Here is a 20,903-nt window from a genome sequence, read left to right as displayed (position 1 = left end):
GGCATCCCCCAGAGGTCCAGGCGGACGAATTCTTCACCCCTTCAGAACACCCTGGGAAAACGCTGGGCAGGCAAGGGAATGAAATTCCTGCCCACAGCCCCAGTAACTCCAGAGCTCTGTGGAAAAGAAGGAGAATGTCTGGGACGGGAAGGCAGAGTATCTGGCATAGCACTGGGCACGCAGCTGGGCCAGTCACAAGAATCCCCCCTCCGAACAGCTCCCTGAGAGGGAAAAGTTTAAGGGCTCTGCAATGCGCAGGCCAGGAGAGGCAGGGATAGCAGAACCTTGGTCCTGGCCTACCTTCCCAGGCCTTGGGGAGAGCAAGGCGGCCTGCACTGTCCTTCACATGCTCCTACATTGGCAGCTCGGCTGTCATATCATTGGTTCTGAGCCTGTAGTGGTCAGGAAGAGTTTTGCGCCACCCCCCCCCCCCCAAATGCACAACTGGCCAGATGGCTTCTGTTCTCTCCCCCGCTCCCCCCGACCGGCCTTCCTCTGCAGCCTCAGGGATCAGCCACAGCTGGGGACAGGACATTGGGCAGGGTTACCCACTACTAGGGAGCTCTTTCTGGCTGCCTGGCTGGTGGGTCTTGCGCACGTGCTCAGGGAAGGCTGATCATCAGACTCGGGATGGGGCAGGGATGACCCCCCAGGTCAGATTGGTAGGAACCTTGGGGTAGGGGTTTGGGGTTTTTTATACCTGTCTCCGCAGCATGGGGCGTGGCTCTCCCAGGCAGCTCTCACCTAGCCAATTCCCCACCGTGGCAGGGGGTTGGGCATCAGGGCACCTCAGTCCCTCCTGTTCTCTGCCTTGGCACTCAGCAGCTGAGTTTCCTGAGGCCTGAAATGCTCCAACCTAAGGTTACGGGGCTCATTATCCAGGGTTCTGTGGTGGCCCCAGCCTGGGCTCTCCTGGTGCTCTGACTAGACGGTCGGGCATTGAACTCCATGGCACTGTGAATCGCGGATACACGGGAGGTGGCGAGGCACGGAGGACGGGGGGAGGTGCCTGCACATACAGCCACCAAGCTCTGGCTTTCTGTCCCCACCCCCAAATCCCAGGACAACCCACCCCTGGCCAGAGCCTGCAGCTCCTGTCTATGTCAGGACCGGCAGTGGACATAAGGGGGGACACCCAGGGCCTGGTGCCACCCAAAGCATGGCGATGCCGTGGATGCTGACGACTGTAATGCTAGACTGGGCGCCAGGATCCCATCACCTGGGGAACGGGCCCTGCTCTGTGTGTGCGTGTGTGCGCGCGCGGGCAGGGGCATATGCCCCTGCTGAATGGAACTAGCCCTGCTCTGTGTGTCATACCCCTTGTACTGCTCCTGGCTCCAGGGGATTCTCCTGCAGCTGATCCCTGAGCAGTGGGGCGGGTGGGGACAAGTGCTGAGCTCTTGCCCTGAGGAGCTCTGGGCTCAGCCAGCCCCTCGCTGGCCTCTGCCTCATCCTGTAATAAACTGAGCTGCCCCCAGGAACTCCAGCCGCATCCCTGGGCTAAGTTCACAGGACAGCGGGGGCAGTGCTGGGAGATGTCCCAGCTGGTGCCAGCTGGCGGGAGGGACGGGGGGAGGGCAGGGGGCGTCACCCAGGGCTGGAAGCTTGTCCCTTCCCCTCACTCTGCAAGCAGCCGGAGGCTGGGCACACACGGGCTGGTGTAGCCCCACGGGGACTCTTCTGCCCAGAGCTGGGGACACTTGTGGGCCTGGGCACTGGGTAAGTGGGGGAATATGGGGTGGCGCAGGCCCATAGGTCTGATGGTGGGGTGGTGATACAGGATGGGATGGGCCCATGGGTCTGATCAGGCGGGGATGGGGGAGGATATATGGCTGGACGGGCCCATGGGTCTGATTGGGGGTGTATGTGGAGGATATGGGGTGGGATGGGCCCATAGATCTGATCATAGAGGAAATACGGGGCAGGACGGGCCTATTGGTCTGATGGGAGGGGAGGATACGGGCCATGGGTCTGATCAGGGGTGGGAGGGAGAACACGGGGCGGGATGGGCCCATGGAACTGGTCAGGGGTGGGCAGGGAAGCAGGTTACATCCCCAGCATCTCCCCCCTGGCAGCAGGACTGGCCTCCAGGCAGGGGAGATGGGGCAGAGCCAGAGGGATAAAGGACAGCGCCCCCTAGCGCCAGATGGGGATATGGGGCAAGGCCGGGGGGAGGCGATGAAGGTCAGAGCCCCTTGATGCCAGGTTGTGGAGATGAGGCACAGCCAGGGTGATAAAGGGCACAGCCCCATAGCACCAGACTGGGGACAGGGGCATGGCGAAGGGAATCAAGGGCAGAGCCCCCTAGCATCAGGCTCAGGAAATGTTGCATGGCCAAGGGGATGAATAGCAGTGCGCCCTGTCACCAGACGGAGGAGATAAAGGGCAGCATCCCCTAGTGCCAGGCTGCAGAGATGGGTCATGGCCAGAGGGGTGAAGGGCAGTGTGCCCTAGGGCCAGGCTGGGGAGATGGGGCATGGCCGGGGGGATGAAGGGCATTGCCCCTAGTGCCAGGCGGGGATATGGGGCACAGACAGAGGGGTGAAGGGTAGTACCTACTAGCATCAGGCTGCAGAGATGGGGTATGGCCAGGGGGGGATGAAGGGCAGCGCCCCCTAGTGTCCGGCGGGGATATGGGGCACAGCCAGGGGGATGACAGGCAGCACTACATTGTGCCAGGCTGGGGAGATGAGGCATGTTCAGGGGGATGAAGGGCACTTCCCCCTAACACAATGCTGGGGAGATGGGACACGGCCTGGGGGAAGAAGGGCAGCGCCCCATAGCACCAGGCTGAGGAGATGGCTCACTGCCAGGGCAATGAAGGGCATTGCCCCCTAGCACCAGGCAGGGATATGGGGCACACCCAGGTGGATGAAGGGCACCGCCCCCTCATGCCATGTGGGGATATGAGGCACAGCTAGGGGAATGAAGGGCAGTGCCCCCTAGCGCCAGGCTGGGGACAGGGGCATGGCTAGAGGGATGAAGGACAGTGCCCCCTAATGCCAGGCTGGGGACAGGGGCATGGGCAGGGGGAAGAAGGGCAGTGCCCCTTGCACCATGCTGGGGAGATGAGGTAGGTCCAGGGTGTCATGGAGTGTGTGGGAGTCAGGGCCCTGCACCCCCAACTTCCTGCGATTCACCATGACTCTCAGCCAGCCAGTAAAACAGAAGGTTTGTTAGACAACAGGATCACAGTCCAAAACAGAGCTTGTAGGTACAGAAAACAGGACCCCTGAGTCAGGTCCATCTTGGGGGGTAGGAAGCCCAGACCCCGGTGCTGGGCCTCCCTCTGTTTCCCCTGCCAGCTCCAAACTGAAACCCCTTCCAGCAGTCTCCCTGCAGCCATACCCCCCGGCTCCTCCTCCAGCCTTTGTTCAGTTTCCTGGGCAGAAGGTGTCACCTGGCCCCAGCTCCCTCCTGGGCTCAGGTTACGTATCATCCATCATGTGAGGTCACACCCTGATATCCCACCACCATCCAGCACCAAAGCAATGTTACCAGGTCAATACTCCCCACTCCCTACTCCGTCACACAGGGGGATGAAGGACAGCGCCCCGTAGTGTCAGGTGGGGGAAGTGGAGCATGGCCTGGGGGGGATGAAAGGCAGCGCCCCCTAGTGCCAGGTGGGGAGATGGGGCATGGCAATGGGGAGGAAGGGCAGGGTCCCCAACACCAGGCAGGGATATGGGGCACAACCACGGGAGTGAAGGGTACTGTCTCCTAGTGCCAGGAGGGGGAGATGGTGTAATGCCAGAGGGAAGAAGGACAGAGCCCCCTATCGATAGAGTGGGGAGTTGGGGCATGGCCAGGGGGATGAAGGGCAACCCCCCTAGGCCAGACTGCGGAGATGAGTCATCGCTGGGGTAAGAAGGACAGAGTTCATTAGTGCAAGGCTGGGGAGAATGGGCACAGCGATGGGGATGAAGAGCAAAGCCCTCTTGCGCCATGGGGGAGATGGGGCTTGGCCAGGGGATGAAGAGCATAGGCCCTTAGCACCAGGCTGGTGAGATTGGGGACAGCCAGGGTGAAGTGTAGCACCCCCTAGTGCCAGGCTGGGAAGATGGGACACAGTTGTATTTCAAAAAGAAAAGGAGTACTTGTGGCACCTTAGAGACTAACCAATTTATTTGAGCATAAGCTTTCGTGAGCTATTTCAGTATATCTCCAATTGTATTTCAGATTTGCAACCATCCACCGTGGTCCCAGTTTATCCTCTCTGCCTGTCCCAGCAGCATTGGTGGGAATGGTGTCCAAGGGACCTGTCACCATGTTCCTCTGTCTTCTCCTTGGTGCCTTCACAAGAGGTGAGAGTTCTCTGCAGACAATAATCTCCAAGTAGTGACAAGAGCCAGACATGGACCGACTTTCCCCTGCCACCCAGCCACCCGTTCCCCATTGTTCACAACTCTCCCAAACAAAATCCTGCCAGGCTGAAGTTTTCCATGATGGGTCTCGCTCCAGAGGGCACCATTTTTTGGAAGTTTTGTTCAAATCTGTCTGAGCTTTTCTGAGTTACAACCAGAGGATCCCAAGCCCCAAAAGTCATCAGTGTTAGGTTTTTTTGCCCAGCTGTCATGCCAAAACACTTGTACCAATTTCCTTCAAACTTGGCTTGTTTTGGAGCTCTCACTGGCATCTAAACAACAAGCCAAGCAGGATGAGAAATGTAATAAAGGGATTTAAAGTTATGGATATTTCCATCTCTATTTCCACCAATGATCCCATCAGAAATTTTGCATTTAAGTCAAATGAGAAAAGCTGGGCCAATTTCCTTCAATCTTGGCTCGCTTTGGAGTTCACAGGAACATCTAAACAACAGGCCAAGTTGGATGAAAATGGAACAAGGGATTTAAAGTGACATGGTGCTTCAGTATATTGTATCTTTCTGAGCTTGGGCGAGAAGGTGGGCCAGAGTAGGGGATTCTGGTGTGTGGTTTTCTGGAATAATTAATGAATACTCAATTTTGACATGAAATCTTTAAAAATTAGAGGTTAATTAAGTCCCCCCTGTGTTTCCTCTCCCAGGGGCCAGCCCCCAGCAGGCTTTCAGAGTGGAGCCAGATAACATCACAGTCCTGGAAGGGGCTGTGGCTGTCTTGCAGTGCGTGGTGGACAATCCCTCAGGCGTGGTCCAGTGGGTGAAGGATGGGTTGCTGCTAGGACCGGACACAAACATCCCCGGATTCCCCCGCTACAGTATGACGGGAGACCCCAGCAAAGGCGAGTGGGTTTCTCTGACCTCCAGACAGCCAGATGGGGCTGAGTTCCTCTATCCCTCCCACCCCCAGTTTAGCCATTGTGGCTGTGAACCAGCTCTGGGGACACCTATGTGTGTGAGAGCCCTGGCTGGCCCAGTTCTAGGAAGCTGGGTTCTATCCCCAGCTCTGGGAGGGGAGTGGGGTCTAGTGGCTAGAACGGGCCTGCGAGCCAGGAGCAGAGCTGGGTACAGAACCCAGGTGTCCGGGCCATATAGATTCACCATTCCCTCTGTGTCCTGCCCAGCAGGGGAGCACCGCCTGCGGATCGTGGGCAGCCGGCTGGCAGACGACGGGGGCTACGAGTGCCAGGCGGGGCGCTCCAAGGATAGCCCGGGCATTGTGTCGCGCACGGCACTGCTCAGTGTGCTGGGTGAGCTGCCAGGCTGGGGGTGGGAGGGTAACCTTGGCTCTGGGGAGCTGGGGGAGGGGTGACTCTTCAGAACCATTTCTCCTTTCCCCTCCCCCACAGTGCCCCCCAAGACACCCATCTTCAAGGAGTACGAGGTCAACAGCACCGTGACCTGGGTGGCCGGTGTGGAGTACAGGGTGACCTGCAGCTCCGGGGACGCCAAGCCGGCTGCAGAGATCTTCTTCAGCAAGGGTGAGTGCCCCCCGTGGGTCTGATCGGGGGGGCTGGGCTGGAGGGGCCCGTGGGTCTGATCTAGGGGGTGGGGGCTGGGCTATTATATGAGGCCAGCACTCACTGTATTGGACCATGTGAGAGGGTCTTTCTTTTTCCATATACACCCCTCTATCTAATCCAGCCCATCTCCCTGGTATCTGGGCACATGTCCCCCAGGGTGCATGGCCATGGGATGTCTCTCAGTGACCCCAGTCCACCCCCAGGTAGCTAAGCACTCTCCTTGGGACACATGGCTGTGGGGTTTCTCTCAGTGACCTGCAGCCCATCCCCCTGGTATCTGGGCATCTCTCCTCGGAGTGCGCGGCCATGGGGTGTCTCTCAGTCACCCCAACCCATCCCCCTGGTATCTGGGAATCTCTTCCCCAGGACACACGGCTGTGGGATGTCTCTCAATGACCCCAGCCCATCCACTGGTATCTGGGCATCTCTTCCCGGGGCGCGCGGCAATGGGGGTGCCCTCAGCGATGCTGTGATATATTGGCTGGGGTGGGAGTGCTGGGAACCCCCTGCCCTTCATGGTCCCTCCCGCCCCCAGGTGGCAGCCCCCTCTCCGATGTGTCACACCAGGTGCACTCTGGGTCCAGCGAGAAGCTCTCCAGCACCGAGGCCGTGCTCAGGTGAGAGGGTCTAGGGGACACTCCCCCGCTCCAGGTCCCTTTCCCCGTTGGAGCAGGGGGGCCCTGACTTAGCCCAGGGAGTAGCCAGCCAGGTGCCCCCAGTGCCCCTTTGAGACACCAGCGCAGTGCCCCCCTCCCTCCCCAGCCTCAGCTAGGAGATCTGCGTTCTCTACAGCTCTGCCAGCTCAGCCCTGGGCTTCCCCCTCCCTGCCAGCTCTGCTGGTGCCCCTTGATCCCGACCTGCAGCCCCCTGCCAGCCCAGCCCTGGGCTCCCCAACCCCCAGCTCTGCTGGTGCCGCTCACTCCCAATCTGCAGCCCCTTGTAGGCGCTAGTTGGTATAGCCCCGTTCCCCTTCTGTCTCCAGGGTCACCCCACAGAGCTTGGACAACAGGAAGCGTCTGGTCTGTGCAGCCACAAATGAGGCTGTCTCGGCCCCTGTGGTAGCTGGCTTCACCATGAACATCCTGTGTGAGTAATGCCCACCATGCCCTGGTCGTCCCTCCAATCTCTCTGGGGACACCAGTGAAAGGGTTAAAAAGATCCCCACAGTCATATTCTCCTCCATATACATCAACTCCACTTATCAGCTGACCCTCAATGGCTCCTCACCTAAAATATAAGCCTCACCCTCTTCTCTCCTGGGTGTCTTCTGTTCCATAGCCTGCACCCAGTTGTAGTGTTTGCCTCTGGCTCTTCCTATTTGCAGGCTTTCTGGTTTACCACAATTAACTCATCAAGGAGACTCATGTATATAAATCGACACCTCAACCATTAACCCTTAGGAAAATGAGAAGTCAAAGATCAGGAGGTGACATGTATATAAGTGAATCCTCAATGGCTCACCCTTAAAACAATGAGGTCCTGGAGACTCCTGTTGGCTCATGTACATAAGTCGATCCCTCAAAGTTTAACCCTTCGGACAATGAGGCTACAAAGACCTGTGTATATAAGTTGGCCCTTCAATGTTTAACTGTTAGAACAATGGGGATTGGAAGACAAGGAACCACCACTGAAGGAGAAGGGGAAGATGAGTTGGGTCTACAGTATTTCAGTTGGCCCCTCAGCCATAGCTCGTGGCACCCTGAGGAAGTGACTCACTGGTAATCCCTAGAGCAATGATTTTCTGAAGAGCTGAGGTTGGCCCATGGATGTACTTTGAGCCCTCAGAACAAGATGTGGGATCTCTTCACTCTATAAGCTGACCCTTTCCGTGATCAACTCTCAGGAGAATGAGGGGTCAGCTGTAGTGTATATAAATTGGCCCCTCACCTCTTAACCCCTACAGCCCCAGGGAGCTGAGGCCTGTGTCTCAGTCAACCACTCCTCAGTTACTCCTTAAAACAATGGAGAGTCAAAGCTGAGGATGTGACCATCACCCCACCACCATTAACTTCACTCCCTATATAAGTCGACCCCCTTAACCATCAAACTTTAGAAGACTGAGGTTCTGAAGGGGAAGAGTTGACCCTTATATAAGTTGACCCTTATATAAGTTGACCCTTCAATAAGTAATGCTGAGAGCACCAAGGAGCTGTATCTGAGTATATAAGTCGACCCCTCAACCGTTAACCCTATGAGTGCTGAAGAGATGAATTGGGTATAGAAGGCCAAACCGTAACCATTAACCCATACAGCACCAAGGAGCCAGAGATGCTAGGAGGGTCTGTCTCTAGCTGGCTCCGGGAACATGGGATACATTGGTGTGGGGATGGAGGGGGTGGGGAATTCTCCCTGCTCCAACCCCACTCTGGGGACACCCAGAGGCATAGGGCTCTGCCCCCCAGTTGGCGAAAGGGGTGGGGGACATTATTTGATGGGGGGGTGATTTCACGTCCCCTAGTCTCCCAGCATGAGAGTCATTAGTCAGCTCGTTAATTACCCTAATTACGCACCCAGTACTCTGGGCTGTTCCCCTCCCCAAGCACCCTGATGAGTGAGCAGCTGTAGGGGGCCCCAGGCCATGGAGGGGGCCCTGCAGTGGGGAGAGGACTGTGTGTGTTTCACACATCCTGCCCATCCCCTTGTCTGTCTGTCCAGGTCCACCCCCTTCTCTGTCTCCCCCCACCACCCTCCTTCTGTTCCGATGCCCCAAGTCAGCTCCCAACCCATACTGCCCCCCCCCCATACACAGCTACAAGATCTGACTGCCCCCAAAGGGGGGTGGGGGGCAGCATGTTTCAGCTCCAATTGACTGGGCCCATCTACGCCTGCCTCCCCAGCCCCCAAGATGGCCCCACTGACTCCCCACCCCAGTGGCAGGACATGACACTGTCATGCCACAAGGGGGTGCCCCTGAGCACAGGCTGTGCCTGGGTTCCCCCACCACCCGTCGTTGTCTCTCCCCCCTCCCAGTCCCACCTCAGCCACCCACCATTGAAGGGTACAAACGCCCCGAAATCAAAGCTGGAGAGACCCTGAAACTCACCTGCATCTCGCTGAGCGGGAACCCACTGGCCACGCTGCAATGGCTAAAGGTAACAAGGAGAACAGACAGCAGGGGCTGTGGGTTGGGAGTGAGGGGCACTGGCAGAGCTCGGGGGAGCCCAGGGCTAGGGTAGCAAGGGGCTGCAGGTCAGGAGTGAGGGGCACCTGGGGGAGCCCAGGGCTGGGCTAGCAGGGGCTGCAGGTCGGGAGTGAGGGGCATTGGTAGAGCTGGGGGTGGGGGGAGCCCAGGGCTGGGCTAGCAGAGGGCTGCGTGCCAGGAGTGAGGGGCACCGGCAGAGCTGGTGGGGGTAGGGCTTGGCTAGCTGGGGGCTGCGGGTCGGGAGTGAGGGGCACCAGCAGAGCCATGGGGGACGCTAGCCCATGTCCCCACAGAACGGGAAAGTGGTTTCCACCAGCTGGGAGACAGAGGATGCCAGGGACGCCTCCCGCAGCCTCCTGACCCTCAGCATCAAACCCGAGGACAACGGGGCTCAGCTGCGCTGCGAAGCCATGAACCAGGTGTCACCCCTGCCCCTGATGGCCAGTGTCACCCTGCGCGTGGTCTGTGAGTGCTGCACCCCCACCACCCAGTAACCCACCCAGCGCCTCCAGACTGACCCCAGCCTTAACCCCCCAGCCACCTGCTCCCCTTAGCACCCCCTGCTGGCCAGTGTCTCCCTGCGTGTGGTCTGTGAGTTCTCCGCCCCGCAGCACCCCCACCTCTCTGCTCCCCCCAGCGCCCCCTGCTGGCCAGTGACTCCCTGTGCGTGGTCTGTGACTGCCCCCTACAGCACCTCAGGCTGGGTCAGGCTGGAGTAGCCAGGAGCTGGGAGCTCCCGCCAACTGGTGCCCCTGTGCCTCCCCCCACAGTGCCCCCTCCTGGCAGTGGCTGGGGGGTCTGAGATCTCTTCCCCTCCCCAGTTCTCCCCACAGAGGTTTCCATCCTGGGCTCCAGCAGCACCCCGGAGAACAAGCAGATCTCGCTCTCCTGCTCCACCACCCCCAGCAACCCCCCGGTGCAGCTGCGCTGGTGGCTGGGCTGGCGGGAGCTCACCACCACCGAGGTCACCGTCACCGAGGTCAGTCCCCAGCCATGGACCCCCGGAGATGCCCCGCCTGCTGCCCCCACGGCCACCACAGGGGGAAACATTGAGCCAGGGGAAACTGGGAGGGGCCGGGAGCCAGGACTCCTGGGTTCTCTCTCTGAATCCTTTGTGAATTTCATTGATCTCCTCCCATTATGGGTACCTCAGTTTCCCTCTCTGCATAACACTAGTGAATATCCTATTCACTGTCCCCCTGAGCCAGCCAGGCCCCGCCCTGGGACAGATCAGGGCCGGCGCCCCCTGGAAACAACAGGCTCCGGGCCCTATTCCCTGGCCCCCTGAGCCAGCCAGCCCCCATCTTGGGACAGATCAGGGCTGGCGCCACCTGGAGAGAACAGGCCCCGGGCCCCATTCCCTGCCCCCCAGCCTGCCAGGCCCCAGGAGCAGGGGCTGGGTACCGGGTTCTCTCCCGCAGGCAGCACACGGCGGAACAGTGACCGTCTCCAATCTGACACACATGGCCCGGCGCGAGGAGAACGGGCTGCCCGTCACCTGCGAGGCCTTCAACGAGGTTGTGCTCTTCACCCGTAGTGCCAGCCTGCCCCTCAGCGTGCAGTGTGAGCCCCCACCCGGGGCAGGGGGGTGCCAATGGGTGGTGAGGCTGGGCAGGCTGCGGGGGCGGGGAGGAGGGCTGGAGGAGGGGGAGGGGGCAGGGAGGGATAAGGGGGCAGTGGGGGAGGGGGAAGAATGGGAATGGGGCTGGAGTGAGACCAGAGGAGGTTGGGGGCAGAGGAAGTGGACGACTGGGGGTGGGGAAACGCCCCCTGTTCTGCCCCACAGCCCCCTGTGGAGACTTGAGACCCCCCTCAAGCCCCCACCTCTGTGGAAGCCCCATCTCACCCCAGCCTGGGGCTCATGGCCAGACCTATGGGTGGAGAGGGGCCCTGGGGAAAGGGGGGGAGCTGCACTCCCTGTGGTGCTGTTGGAGGGGGGGCTGATACAGGTTGTCATGGCAACACAGGAGTTGATTGACATTAACTCTCCTTTTGTTCCCCATCCCCCTAGACCCACCCCAGAAGGTGTGGATCGAGGCCCCACCCCCTGACAGCCGATTCCGGGCCGGCACCAAGGTCAGGCTGACCTGCTTCGCCAGTGGGGGGAACCCGGCCCCCCGCCTCATCTGGATCAAGGTCATGGGGTCGGGAACTCAACAGGGGGCACCGGGCCATGAGGGCCTCAGCAGGGGGTGCTGTGTTGTGAGGAGTGGGGCAGAGAGCTCAGCGGGGGCGCTGTGCTGTGGGGAGTGGGGTGGGGAGCTCAGCAGGGGCACCATGCTGTGGGGAGCAGGGTAGGGGGCTCAGTGAGGAGACTGTGCTGCAGGCAGTGGGGCAGGGAGCTCAGCGGGGGTACCGTGCTGTGGGCAGTGGGGCAGGGGTCTCAGTGGGGGGCAGTGTCCCTTTGGAATGAGACCCACCCTAGCCCAGAGGTGACTGCATCTCTGTGATGGGTGAGCCCTACCCATGGGGCGTTATATGCGACTGTTTCCTAGCTGCCACGCCCCAGAGGTGGCTGCATCTCTGGGTTGCTCACTGGGCTTTGGGCTTTCTCCCGACAGGACACCAAGTCCCTCAAGGAGGGGACCCAGGTGGCCTCGGGCAAGATTGTCTCCAAAGAGCTGATCCTGACCACCAGCCCCAGCGACAACCTGGCCATCTACCGCTGCAATGTTTCCAACGGCGGCAAAAGTCCGGCACTCACGGCCCAGACCCGCCTCTTCGTCCAGTGTGCGTCCTCGGCCCTCAGCGGGGGGTGGGATGGAGGGAGGGGTGGTCTGTACACAAGGCGGAGCCAAGTAACCCCGCCCCTTAAGGGCACAGTGCCCCCATTGGGTGGTGGCAACAACGCACCAGTCTCAGTTCTGCCCCTTTGCTCCCCACCCCACACCCAGTCCCTCCCATAGACGTGAAGATCACAACCATGGCCAAGGAGGTGCGACGTGGCCAGACACTGACCCTGACCTGCATCACTGGCAGCAGCAACCCCTTCGCCACCCTGGCCTGGTTCAAGGACACAGAGAAGTAAGAGAGGGTGCCCTTCACTCCCGACCCACAGCGCCCTGCTGTCCCATCCCTGGGATCCCCCAACCCAGCTCTGCCGGTGCCCTTCACTCCCGACCCACAGCTCCCTGCTGTCCCATCCCTGGGTTCCCCCAACCCGGCTCTGCCAGTGCCCTTCACTCCCGACCCGCAGCTCCCTGCTGTCCCAGCCCTGGGCTCCCCCCACCCGGCTCTGCCGGTGTCCCTCACTCCCGACCCGCAGCTCCCTGCTGTCCCAGCCCTGGGCTCCCCCCACCCGCCTCTGCCGGTGTCCCTCACTCCCGACCCGCAGCTCCCTGCTGTCCCAGCCCTGGGCTCCCCCGACCCGGCTCTGCTGGTGCCCCTCACTCCTGACCCGCAGCTCCCTGCTGTCCCAGCCCTGGGCTCCCCCCACCCGCCTCTGCCGGTGCCCCTCACTCCTGACCCACAGTCCCCTGCTGTTCCATCTTGTGCTGCTCTTTCAGGCTGAAGGGTGTGGATCTGGGGCAGAAGCCGGCAGAGTTCGGGGGTCTCTCCACCTCAGGGAAGGTGACCCTGGTAGCGTCGTCCTCTGACAACGGGCAGCGGGTAACGTGCCAAGCTTACAGCTCCGTCCTGGCTGAGACTGTCAACACCTTCTACAAGCTCAACATCCTTTGTGAGAGCTTCCCCTGCCTGGGGATAGGGGGCGCCATGCTGCAGGAAGCAGGCGGGGGCTCAGCCGGGGGCACTGGGCTGCGGGAAGCAGGCGGGGGCTCATCCGGGGGCACCGTGCTGCAGGGGTTGGGGGCTCAGCTGGGGGCGCTGTGTTGCGGGGAGCAGCGCGGGGGCTCAGCAGGGGGCACTGTGCTGCAGGGGTTGGGGGCTCAGCAGGGGGCGCTGTGCTGCAGGGATTGGGAGGGGTCTCAGCAGGGGGTGCTGTGCTGCAGGAAGGGGGGTTCAGGAGCGGGTGCTGTGCTTCAGGGAGCAGGCGGGGGCTCAGCAGGGGGCACCATGCTGCAGGGGGTGGGGGCTCAGCAGGGGGCGCTGTGCTGCAGGGATTGGGAGGGGTCTCAGCCGGGGATGCTGTGCTGTGGGAAGGGGGGCTCAGCAGGGGGCGCTGTGCTGCAGGGGTTGGGGGCTCAGCAGAGGTTCTGTGGACTGCAGGGAGCAGTGGGGGGCTCAGCAGGGGGCACTGAGCAGGGCAGGGTCTCAGCTGCTGCTGCCCCCTCTGTGGGCCCCAGATCCACCTGAGTTCTCGTCGGAGCAGCCGTCCATGGTCCAGGGTGTGGAACACGGAGCTGTGGAGCTCCCCCTGCATGTCTCCGCCAACCCCCGCGAACTGAGCTGCAGCTGGAGCTTCCGTGGGAAGGTGCTGAAACCAGGTGTGTGTGGGGGGGAGGCGCTGAGACCAGGTGTGTGTCGGGGGGAGGCGCTGAGACCAGGTGTGTGGGGGGGAGGAACTGAAACCAGGTGTGTGGTGGGGGAAGGCTCTGAGACCAGGTGTGTGGGGGGGTGCTGAAACCAGGTGTGTGGGGGGGGGGAGAGGCGCTAAGACCGGCTGTGGGGGAGTCTCTGGGGGGGCGCTGTCCCTGCCCAAGATGGGCATAGGGTCCCCGTATGACTCCTCTCTCTGTCTCTCTCACAGAGGGGTCCCCCCGGCACCACCTGCAGGCAGGGGGCAGCCTGGCCATCTGGAATGTGAGCCGGGCTGACGTGGGTCAGTACTGGGCACGGTGCCAGAACGCTGAGGGGCAGAACGAGACCCACCTCCACCTGGACGTGCACTGTGAGTGCCACCCCCCCGTCCCGCTGCCCCCTGATCTCAGTGCCCCCCCCGCCTCTCACCCTTTCTCTGCCCCCCAGATGCCCCCTCCATTCGCAGCCTGGGAGACCCTGTCTACGTGGATCTGGGTGCCACGGCTGAGCTCGTATGCATAGCCGACGCCAACCCCACCCCTGCGGGCATGTTCCAGTGGACGTGGCTGGTAAGGGGGGGCGGCTCTGGCCGCTTCTTTCAGAGGGGCACAAGCCACCTGTGACCTTTGCCACCTGGCCTCCCCATCTGACTTTTGCCATCTCCTGTCTGACCTCTGACCCTTGACATCTCTTATGTGACCTTTGCCCCCTCTGATCTTTTGATTTAGCTTATGATCTTTGACTTTTGGCCCTCGTGTACACAGATCTGCCCTTTGCCCTCCAACTTGTGACCTTTGCACCTTCCCATCCCTGAACTGTGCCCTCTGACCCCTCTCTCCAAACTTTAAGGTTTGCTGTCGTCTGTCTGGCTGTTGACCTCCACAAGGTGGCTTTTGACCCATGCAATTATCTGGGCGACCTTTGCCCCGGTGGCAACCTTTATCTCCACTCTGACCTTTGCCCTCTCCTATTTGACCTCTGCACTGAACTCTGACCCTTGATGTGTCTTATGTGACCTTTGTCCCTCCCCGGCCTTTTTAATTTATTTTGTCACCTTTGACCCTCATCCTCATTTACCTGGTTCTACCCTTTACCCCCATGACCTTTGCACCTTCCCCTCCCTGACCCGTGGCCTTCGACCCCCTGCTGACCTTTCATTTTTCTCTAACCTTTAACATTTGCTCTTGCCCATCCAACTGCTGACCTCCCCAATGTGTCCTTTGAGCCATGCAAATGTCAGGGTGACCTTTGCCCCGCTCTGACCTTTGTCATCTCTGTGGTAACCTTTGCCCCTCTGACCTTTGCCCTACCTGGTGTGTCCCCCTGCCTTTGCCCACTGACCCTGCCCTTCCTGCAGGGGGCGGAGGAACGCAGCCTGGAGGAGCTGGAGCTGGAGCCAGAGGCCTCGGGGGCCGTGGGGCGGCTGCGGATCCAGGAAGCACGGCGGGCACAAGCTGGACTCTATGAGTGCCGCGTGGACAACGGGCTGCCCCCCCCAGCCCGGGGCAGCGCCCGCCTCATTGTGCGCTGTGGGTGCCCTATGCAGACTCCCCCCCACCCCAGGGACCCCCCCAGAAATCCCCACTCCCAGGGCCTCCCATTCACTGGCCTCCCCACCTCAGAGATCTCCCCTCTCTCTGCCCCTCCCCCACTCTGAGGATCCACCCCATGCACTGCTTCTCCATCCTGGGGACCCCCTCAGCCCCCCCACCTTGGAACCCCCTCTCCAGGGACCCACCTCCCGAGAACAACCCAGAACCCAGCACCCCTTGATGTGACTTTTGCCCGTCCCCTCTGATCTCTTCCCTCCCTCCCCCAAACCCCCTTCCTTGGGGAACCCCTTGAGGCCTGGGGGAGCCCCACAGAACATCTCCCTTCCCAGGGACTTCCTTGACCCTCCAAGGCCCTCCCAACTCTTTCCCCCACCCCACCCCACCCCGATTCCCAGACTGCCCTTCACTCTCTCTCTCCCTGCAGTCAAGCCAGAGATTGAGAAGGGCATGGGGCTGGGGAAGGTGGCCATGCCTGGGGACAGGAGCTCGCCCGCCGTCCTGCAGTGCCACGCCCAGGGGGTCCCCAGCGTGCAGTTCAGCTGGGCCAAGAACGGAGCAGCCTTGGACCCTGACAATCCCAGGTAGGTGGTGGCCCAGCACGTGTGAGGAGGGGCGGGGACATGAAACCCCTCAGATTCGTGCACCCCCGCCAGTATGGGCAGAGACTCCCTGGGGCCCTGGCCAAGCTGGGCGGGGTTGATTAGTCCCAGCACACAGGCATCAGGAAGGCCTGAGCCTGGCATAGAGAAGCAAAGTCAGAGACCCAGGCCAACCCTGCACGGCCCCCGCCTGGCTCTGTCCTTTTCCAGCTGTGCCTCATTGGCAGCACCAGGGCACAGCTGGGCATCGCTCCAAAAGCTGGCCCTTATCCTAGGCATCTCCTGCAGACCCCAGGACCCACTTAGGGTGACCAGACAGCAAGCATGAAAAATCAGGACCCTTTTTTTCGGGGGGGGATAGTTGCGTTTATAAGAAAAAGCCCCTAGTACTGGGACGTCTGGTCACCCAAGACCCATGCATGTCCTCTGCCAGCCGGAGCTCACTGGGGACCCTGTCAATTGGCTCCATTACAAAAACTCCCCCTCCTGAGCGGCTGGAATTTAGGCCTGCCTGCCAGTGGAGAGGGCTGGAAGGATCCGACTTTCATCCCTAAATGCTGATCACCACCGATTTCACCGCCCATGCCCCAGCCAAGGGCAAGATCTTTGCAGCAGTATGCCCAGGGATTTACGAATGATGCTGGCTGCGACCTTGGGAGAAGTTGCTTTTCAGCAAGTTGTTCGGCATATTTTGGCAGGTGACCTTGGCAATTTGTGTTTTCACAGTTAATCAAGCTTTCACTTTTGGAATCTTACTGGCTGCTGGCATTCAATCATGGTTCCTCCCCTCCCCCCTCATTTCCCACAACTGTGAAAACGTCAGCTGATAAAAATAGGAAAAAATGCTTTAAAATAAACATTGTGATTGTCTGGCAAAAGTACCAAAACTACAAATCTGCCTGGCCAGGAGAGAAAAAGATTCTTTGTTGAGAATTGTTGCTCCCAGCCAGGGCACCCTGATTTCACCACTGGGGTCTCTTGAAGATAATCGGCTTCTGGGGACCCGGGTTGGTTCCAGCCAGTCCTTTAACCCACCCCAGCCAACTTCTTGACAGACGTGCCCCATGGCTCTGACGCTGCCCCAGGAGCAGCATGTTAGCCTTTTTGCACCCCATGGAGAGCAACATGAAGCAGAGAGGGAAACTGAGGCAGGCAGTAGCTTCATAAAAATGTCACAGAAAATTCCTGCTTTGTCACAGTAATGGCTGGCGGGGGCAGACCCCCATTCTAATGTGCCCCTCGTTGCCTGGACACAGGGCACCCCAGTAATCCCCAAACACTGAGACCCAACCCTGGAGAGTGCCCCCCCACAACCCCTCCCCCTTAGAATACCAGTGGGGTCCCTGACCTACCCCCACCCCTTGAGTTTGCTGCTTCCATCCTGCTTCTAATCTGGTTCCTGGTTCTCATCCAGTCTCCATCCTGATCAAATCCTTGTTCTAGTCCAGTCCCGGTTCTGATTCAGTGCCTGGGTCGGGGCTGGTCCCTGGTTCTGATTCAGCGCCTGGTTCTGGGTCAGTCCCTGGTTCTGATTCAGTCCCTGGGTCTGGGCCAGTCCTGGTTCTGACCTGACCCCAGTTCCACCCCCCACCCTCCCAGGTACACGGAGCACACATGGCATGAGGGCGCCTGGCACAGCAGCACCCTGACCATCGCCAATGTCAGCGCTGCGCACGACTACGCCACCTTCACCTGCCTTGCCAGCAACGCACTGGGCACAGACAGACTGGACATCCAGCTCCTCAGCACCAGTACGGCCCGGGGGGCCTGCGGGTCAGGAGTGAGGGGCTGATGGGGGTTTGGGGGAGTCCAGGGCTGGGCTTGCAGAGGCTACAGGTTGGGAATGAGGGGCAGCGGCAGAACAGGGTGATCTCTCTCTCTCTCTTTCCCCCACCTCTGCAGGCTCCCCTGACCCCCCCACGGGGTTAAAGGTCGTGAGCATCACCCACAATTCAGCCACCCTGGAGTGGATCCCTGGGTTCGATGGGGGGCTGCCCCAGAGATTCCGCATCAGGTGGGGAGCAGTGATGTGGGGTGGAGGAGGCAGGGAGGGGATTGGAGGGGACTCTGGATGGGCAGTAGGAGGCTGAAGAGGGTGTTGTTGGCTGGGAACAGTGAGGCTCAGAGCTGGGGGGCTGGCGTGGGGGGGGGAGGAGGCTGGGGGGTGGGGACTGGGATTCAGAGTTGGGGGGCTGGCATGGGTAGGGGAGGAGGAGGAGGAGGCTGGGGGGTGGGGACAGTGAGGTTCAGAGCTGGGAGGCCGGTGTGGGTCGGGGGAGGAGGAGGATGGGGCTGGGGGGCAGGGATAGTGGTGCTCAGAGCTGGGGGGCTCGCGTGGGTGGAAGCCATTGGGTGGGGATGGATGAGGTGGGGCCCCCCCATGGTCTGGGGTCCCTCACCCTCTATGCCCACAGGTACCGCTGGCCGGGCGCCCCCAGTGCCCTGTACATGGACGTGTTCCCCGCCCAGACCCCCGCGTTCACCCTGACGGGGCTGAGCCCGGACACCCCCTACAGTATTGGCGTCAGCGCCCACAATGCCCTGGGGGAGAGCGCCCAGGGCCCCAGCGTCACCGTCACCACCGCAGGTAGGGGGCACTGTGCTGGGGGGTTGGGGGGCTCGGTGCCAGGCTAGAGGAATGGGGGTCTCAGGAGGGGGCAGCGTACGGTGGCAGGGGCTGTAGTGGGGACCCTGTGCTGGGATGGCGGGGGCCATGCTGCACAGAGGCAAGGGCTCAGTGGTGTGTGTGGGGGGTCTGTGGGGTTCACCCCTGATGGAGCTGATGTCGTTTCAGAGCTGCCCTTAGAGGAGCCGCCAGTTGTGGACCCTGAAGTGCCCCGAACAGGTGGGTACTGGAAGGGGGCGGAAAGCCCAGCCTCCTGGGTTCTGTCCCAGCTCTGGGAGGGGAGTGGGGTCTGGTGGTCAGAGCGGGGGACGGGCTGGCTCAGGGGGTGGTGAATGGGACCCCACGTGTTTCCCCTCTGGCAGATGCTGGCTCCTGGCCGGTCTCTAACACTCTCCTTTGCTTTCCCAGAAGCCCCGGTGTTGCCCCCGGCCCTCGTTGGGGGGCTGAGCGCCCTGGGAGCCCTGCTACTGCTCTCCAACGCCACGCTCCTTGCCTGCCTGTTCAGACGGCGCCAGGCCCAGGCAGGTAATCCCCCACAGACAGGGGCTCTGCCCTGAGGAAACTCACAGCACCAAACAGCCTGCCCCCAGTGAGGCCCTACCCCTGTCCCAGCCCAGGCTGATCCTTGCTGTTTTCTGGTTCTGACTGCAGGTGTCCGGGAGGAGGCCAAGAAGAGGTGAGTGTGGAGGGCAGGCAGTTCTGTGCATTCTGTCGCACTACGACACCCTAACACAGACACACGGCCCCCCCAGCTCCAACCACTAGACCCCACTCCCCTCCCAGAGCTGAGGAGAGAACCCAGGAGTCCTGGCTCCTGCCACCCCCCCCGCTCTAACCACTAGACCCCACTCCCTTCCCAGAGCTGGGGAGAGAACCCAGGAGTCCTGGCTCCCAGCCCCCACTTCCTGCTCTAACCACTGGACCCCACTCCCCTCTCAGAGCTGGGGAGAGAACCCAGGAGTCCTGGTCCCAGCGCCCACTACTCCAACCACTAGACCCCCCTCCCCTTCCAGAGCTTGGGAGAGAACCCAGGAGTCCTGGCTCCCACCCTTTGCCTTTCAGGAGGAAGCCCAGTGCTGGGAATGACTACAGCTTGGGGGAAGCAGTAAATCCAGCGGCATGGCAGACGCTCCTGGACAGTTACTCAGAGAGGAGTGCGTCCTCTGGGGTGAGAGGATGAGGGAGTGGGGGGCTCAGCAGCGGGCTGCAGGGAGCAGGGCGGGGGGCTCAGTAGGGGGCACTGTGCTGCGGGGGCAAGTCGAGGGACTCAGCAGGGGGTGGAGGGCTCAGTATGGGGTGCTGTGCTGGAGGGGGCTCAGCAGGGATGAGGTGCTGCAGGGACCAGGGTGGGGGCTCAGTAGGGGGCACTGTGCCATGGGAGCAGGGTGAGGGCTCAGCAGGGGGCTCACTAGGGGGCACTGTGCCACAGGGAGCCAGGTGGGGGCTCACTAGGGGCCGCTGTGCTGCGGGAAGCAGGGTGAGGGTTCAGCAGGGGGTACTGTGGGGCAGGGGGGCTCAGTTGACATGTGGGGGTTGTATCTGGCCTGGCAGGGAGGGAAAGAAACAGGGTTGGGGCATGTACACTGGCAAAAAGGGAGCAGGGTCAGGCCGTCACAGTGCGGGATGTGGGATCCAGGACTCCTGGGTTCTATTTTGAGGGGGCTATTTTTAAGTGTTCCCTTAGCTTGTGACAGGGTCTCTCTTTGGCTCCCCTGTAGGGCAGTTCCATGGGCACCTGGCCAGGGTACATGCCCGGCCGTGAGTATCGACCCCGGCTGCCCCCCCACCCCGAGAGAGCTGAGGGGGAGACGGACACCAGCACCACAGGTGGGTGTGAGGGGTAAGAGCTGGTGCCCCTAGAGGTGACAGGCTCCCTGCCCCATTCCCTGCCCCACAAATCAGCCCGTCCCCACCCTGGGGCCTGATGGGAGCTAGTGCCCCCTAGAGGGGACAGGCCCCCAGCCCCCTTCCTCACTCCCCTATGCTAGCTAGTCCCCACGCTGGGGCTGGATGGGAGCCAGCACCCCCTAGAGGGGAAAGGCTCCATAGTCCTTTGCTGTGACCCGGCACCACAGGTCCCGCTGCAGTTCCAGACTCTGGGTTCCCTGCACGCTGGCTCGGCCTCTTGGCCCCCCACGAATACGAGGACGTGATGGAGCCTGGGGTCTATGAGGAACTGGGGGCCCTGCACCTGCAAGCTCCTGCCCCACTCTGCCCAGGGGCGCTACCCTGCCAGGACTATACGGTGAGTGGCCATCTGCCCAGCTTCAACAGGACTCCTGGGTTCTGTCCCTGGCTCAGGGAGGGGAGTGGTGTGTAGTGGTCAGAGCAGAGAGGGGCTGGGAGTCAGGACTCCTGGGTTCTCTGCCTGGCTCAGTGCAGGGTTGGGGTGACAGACTTTCTCTCTTCCCAGGGTGCCTATCCATGGAGGGGTCAGTCCCTGGCTGGCTCTGAGGACCCGCTGAGGATCTACGACCAGGTGGCAGACATGCTCCCCCCCGGGGCAGATGAGGGGCTGCCCTTTGAGCTAAAGGGGGAGCTGGTGTGAGGGGGGCTAGGCCAGGGGCCTGGTGTCTGTCTGACCATAGAATAAATGCCTTGAACCCCACCCTGCCTGGACCTGACCGCTGTTGTGTGGGGAACCATGGGGAGCAATGTGAGGG

General features: G+C 61.2%; 1 protein-coding gene across 4 annotated transcripts; it reads left to right on the top strand.

Annotated features, from left to right (window-relative positions):
- Nucleotides 1–1,629: 1,629 nt before the first annotated feature.
- Nucleotides 1,630–20,864, top strand: NPHS1 (NPHS1 adhesion molecule, nephrin). 4 transcript variants are annotated; one of them, XM_043534925.1, is made up of 30 exons: nt 1,630–1,719; nt 4,180–4,304; nt 5,026–5,220; nt 5,506–5,628; nt 5,728–5,859; nt 6,437–6,518; nt 6,884–6,987; nt 8,872–8,993; nt 9,337–9,508; nt 9,865–10,022; nt 10,465–10,606; nt 11,055–11,179; nt 11,605–11,773; nt 11,938–12,067; nt 12,550–12,722; nt 13,288–13,428; nt 13,692–13,832; nt 13,910–14,031; nt 14,820–14,991; nt 15,440–15,596; nt 17,214–17,365; nt 17,517–17,628; nt 18,029–18,201; nt 18,409–18,459; nt 18,649–18,761; nt 18,892–18,916; nt 19,254–19,408; nt 19,959–20,067; nt 20,316–20,485; nt 20,654–20,864. In XM_043534925.1, the coding sequence occupies exons 2-30, from the start codon at nt 4,244–4,246 to the stop codon at nt 20,786–20,788; spliced, it is 3,816 nt and encodes a 1,271-aa protein (XP_043390860.1). In that variant the 5' UTR covers nt 1,630–1,719; nt 4,180–4,243; the 3' UTR covers nt 20,789–20,864. The 4 variants fall into 4 exon arrangements, 2 of the variants coding, with proteins under 2 accessions (XP_043390860.1, XP_037739227.1); XM_037883299.2 differs by having other exon boundaries at nt 18,649–18,765; nt 19,303–19,408; XR_006287283.1 differs by lacking the exons at nt 20,316–20,485; nt 20,654–20,864 and having other exon boundaries at nt 19,303–19,408.
- The last annotated feature ends 39 nt before the right edge of the window (nt 20,865–20,903 follow it).

This window comes from Chelonia mydas, chromosome 24, assembly GCF_015237465.2.
Source record: "Chelonia mydas isolate rCheMyd1 chromosome 24, rCheMyd1.pri.v2, whole genome shotgun sequence".
Taxonomy (NCBI): domain Eukaryota; kingdom Metazoa; phylum Chordata; order Testudines; family Cheloniidae; genus Chelonia; species Chelonia mydas.
The sequence above is the reverse complement of the archived record's forward strand: the minus strand, read 5'-3'. Positions and strand labels throughout refer to the sequence as shown.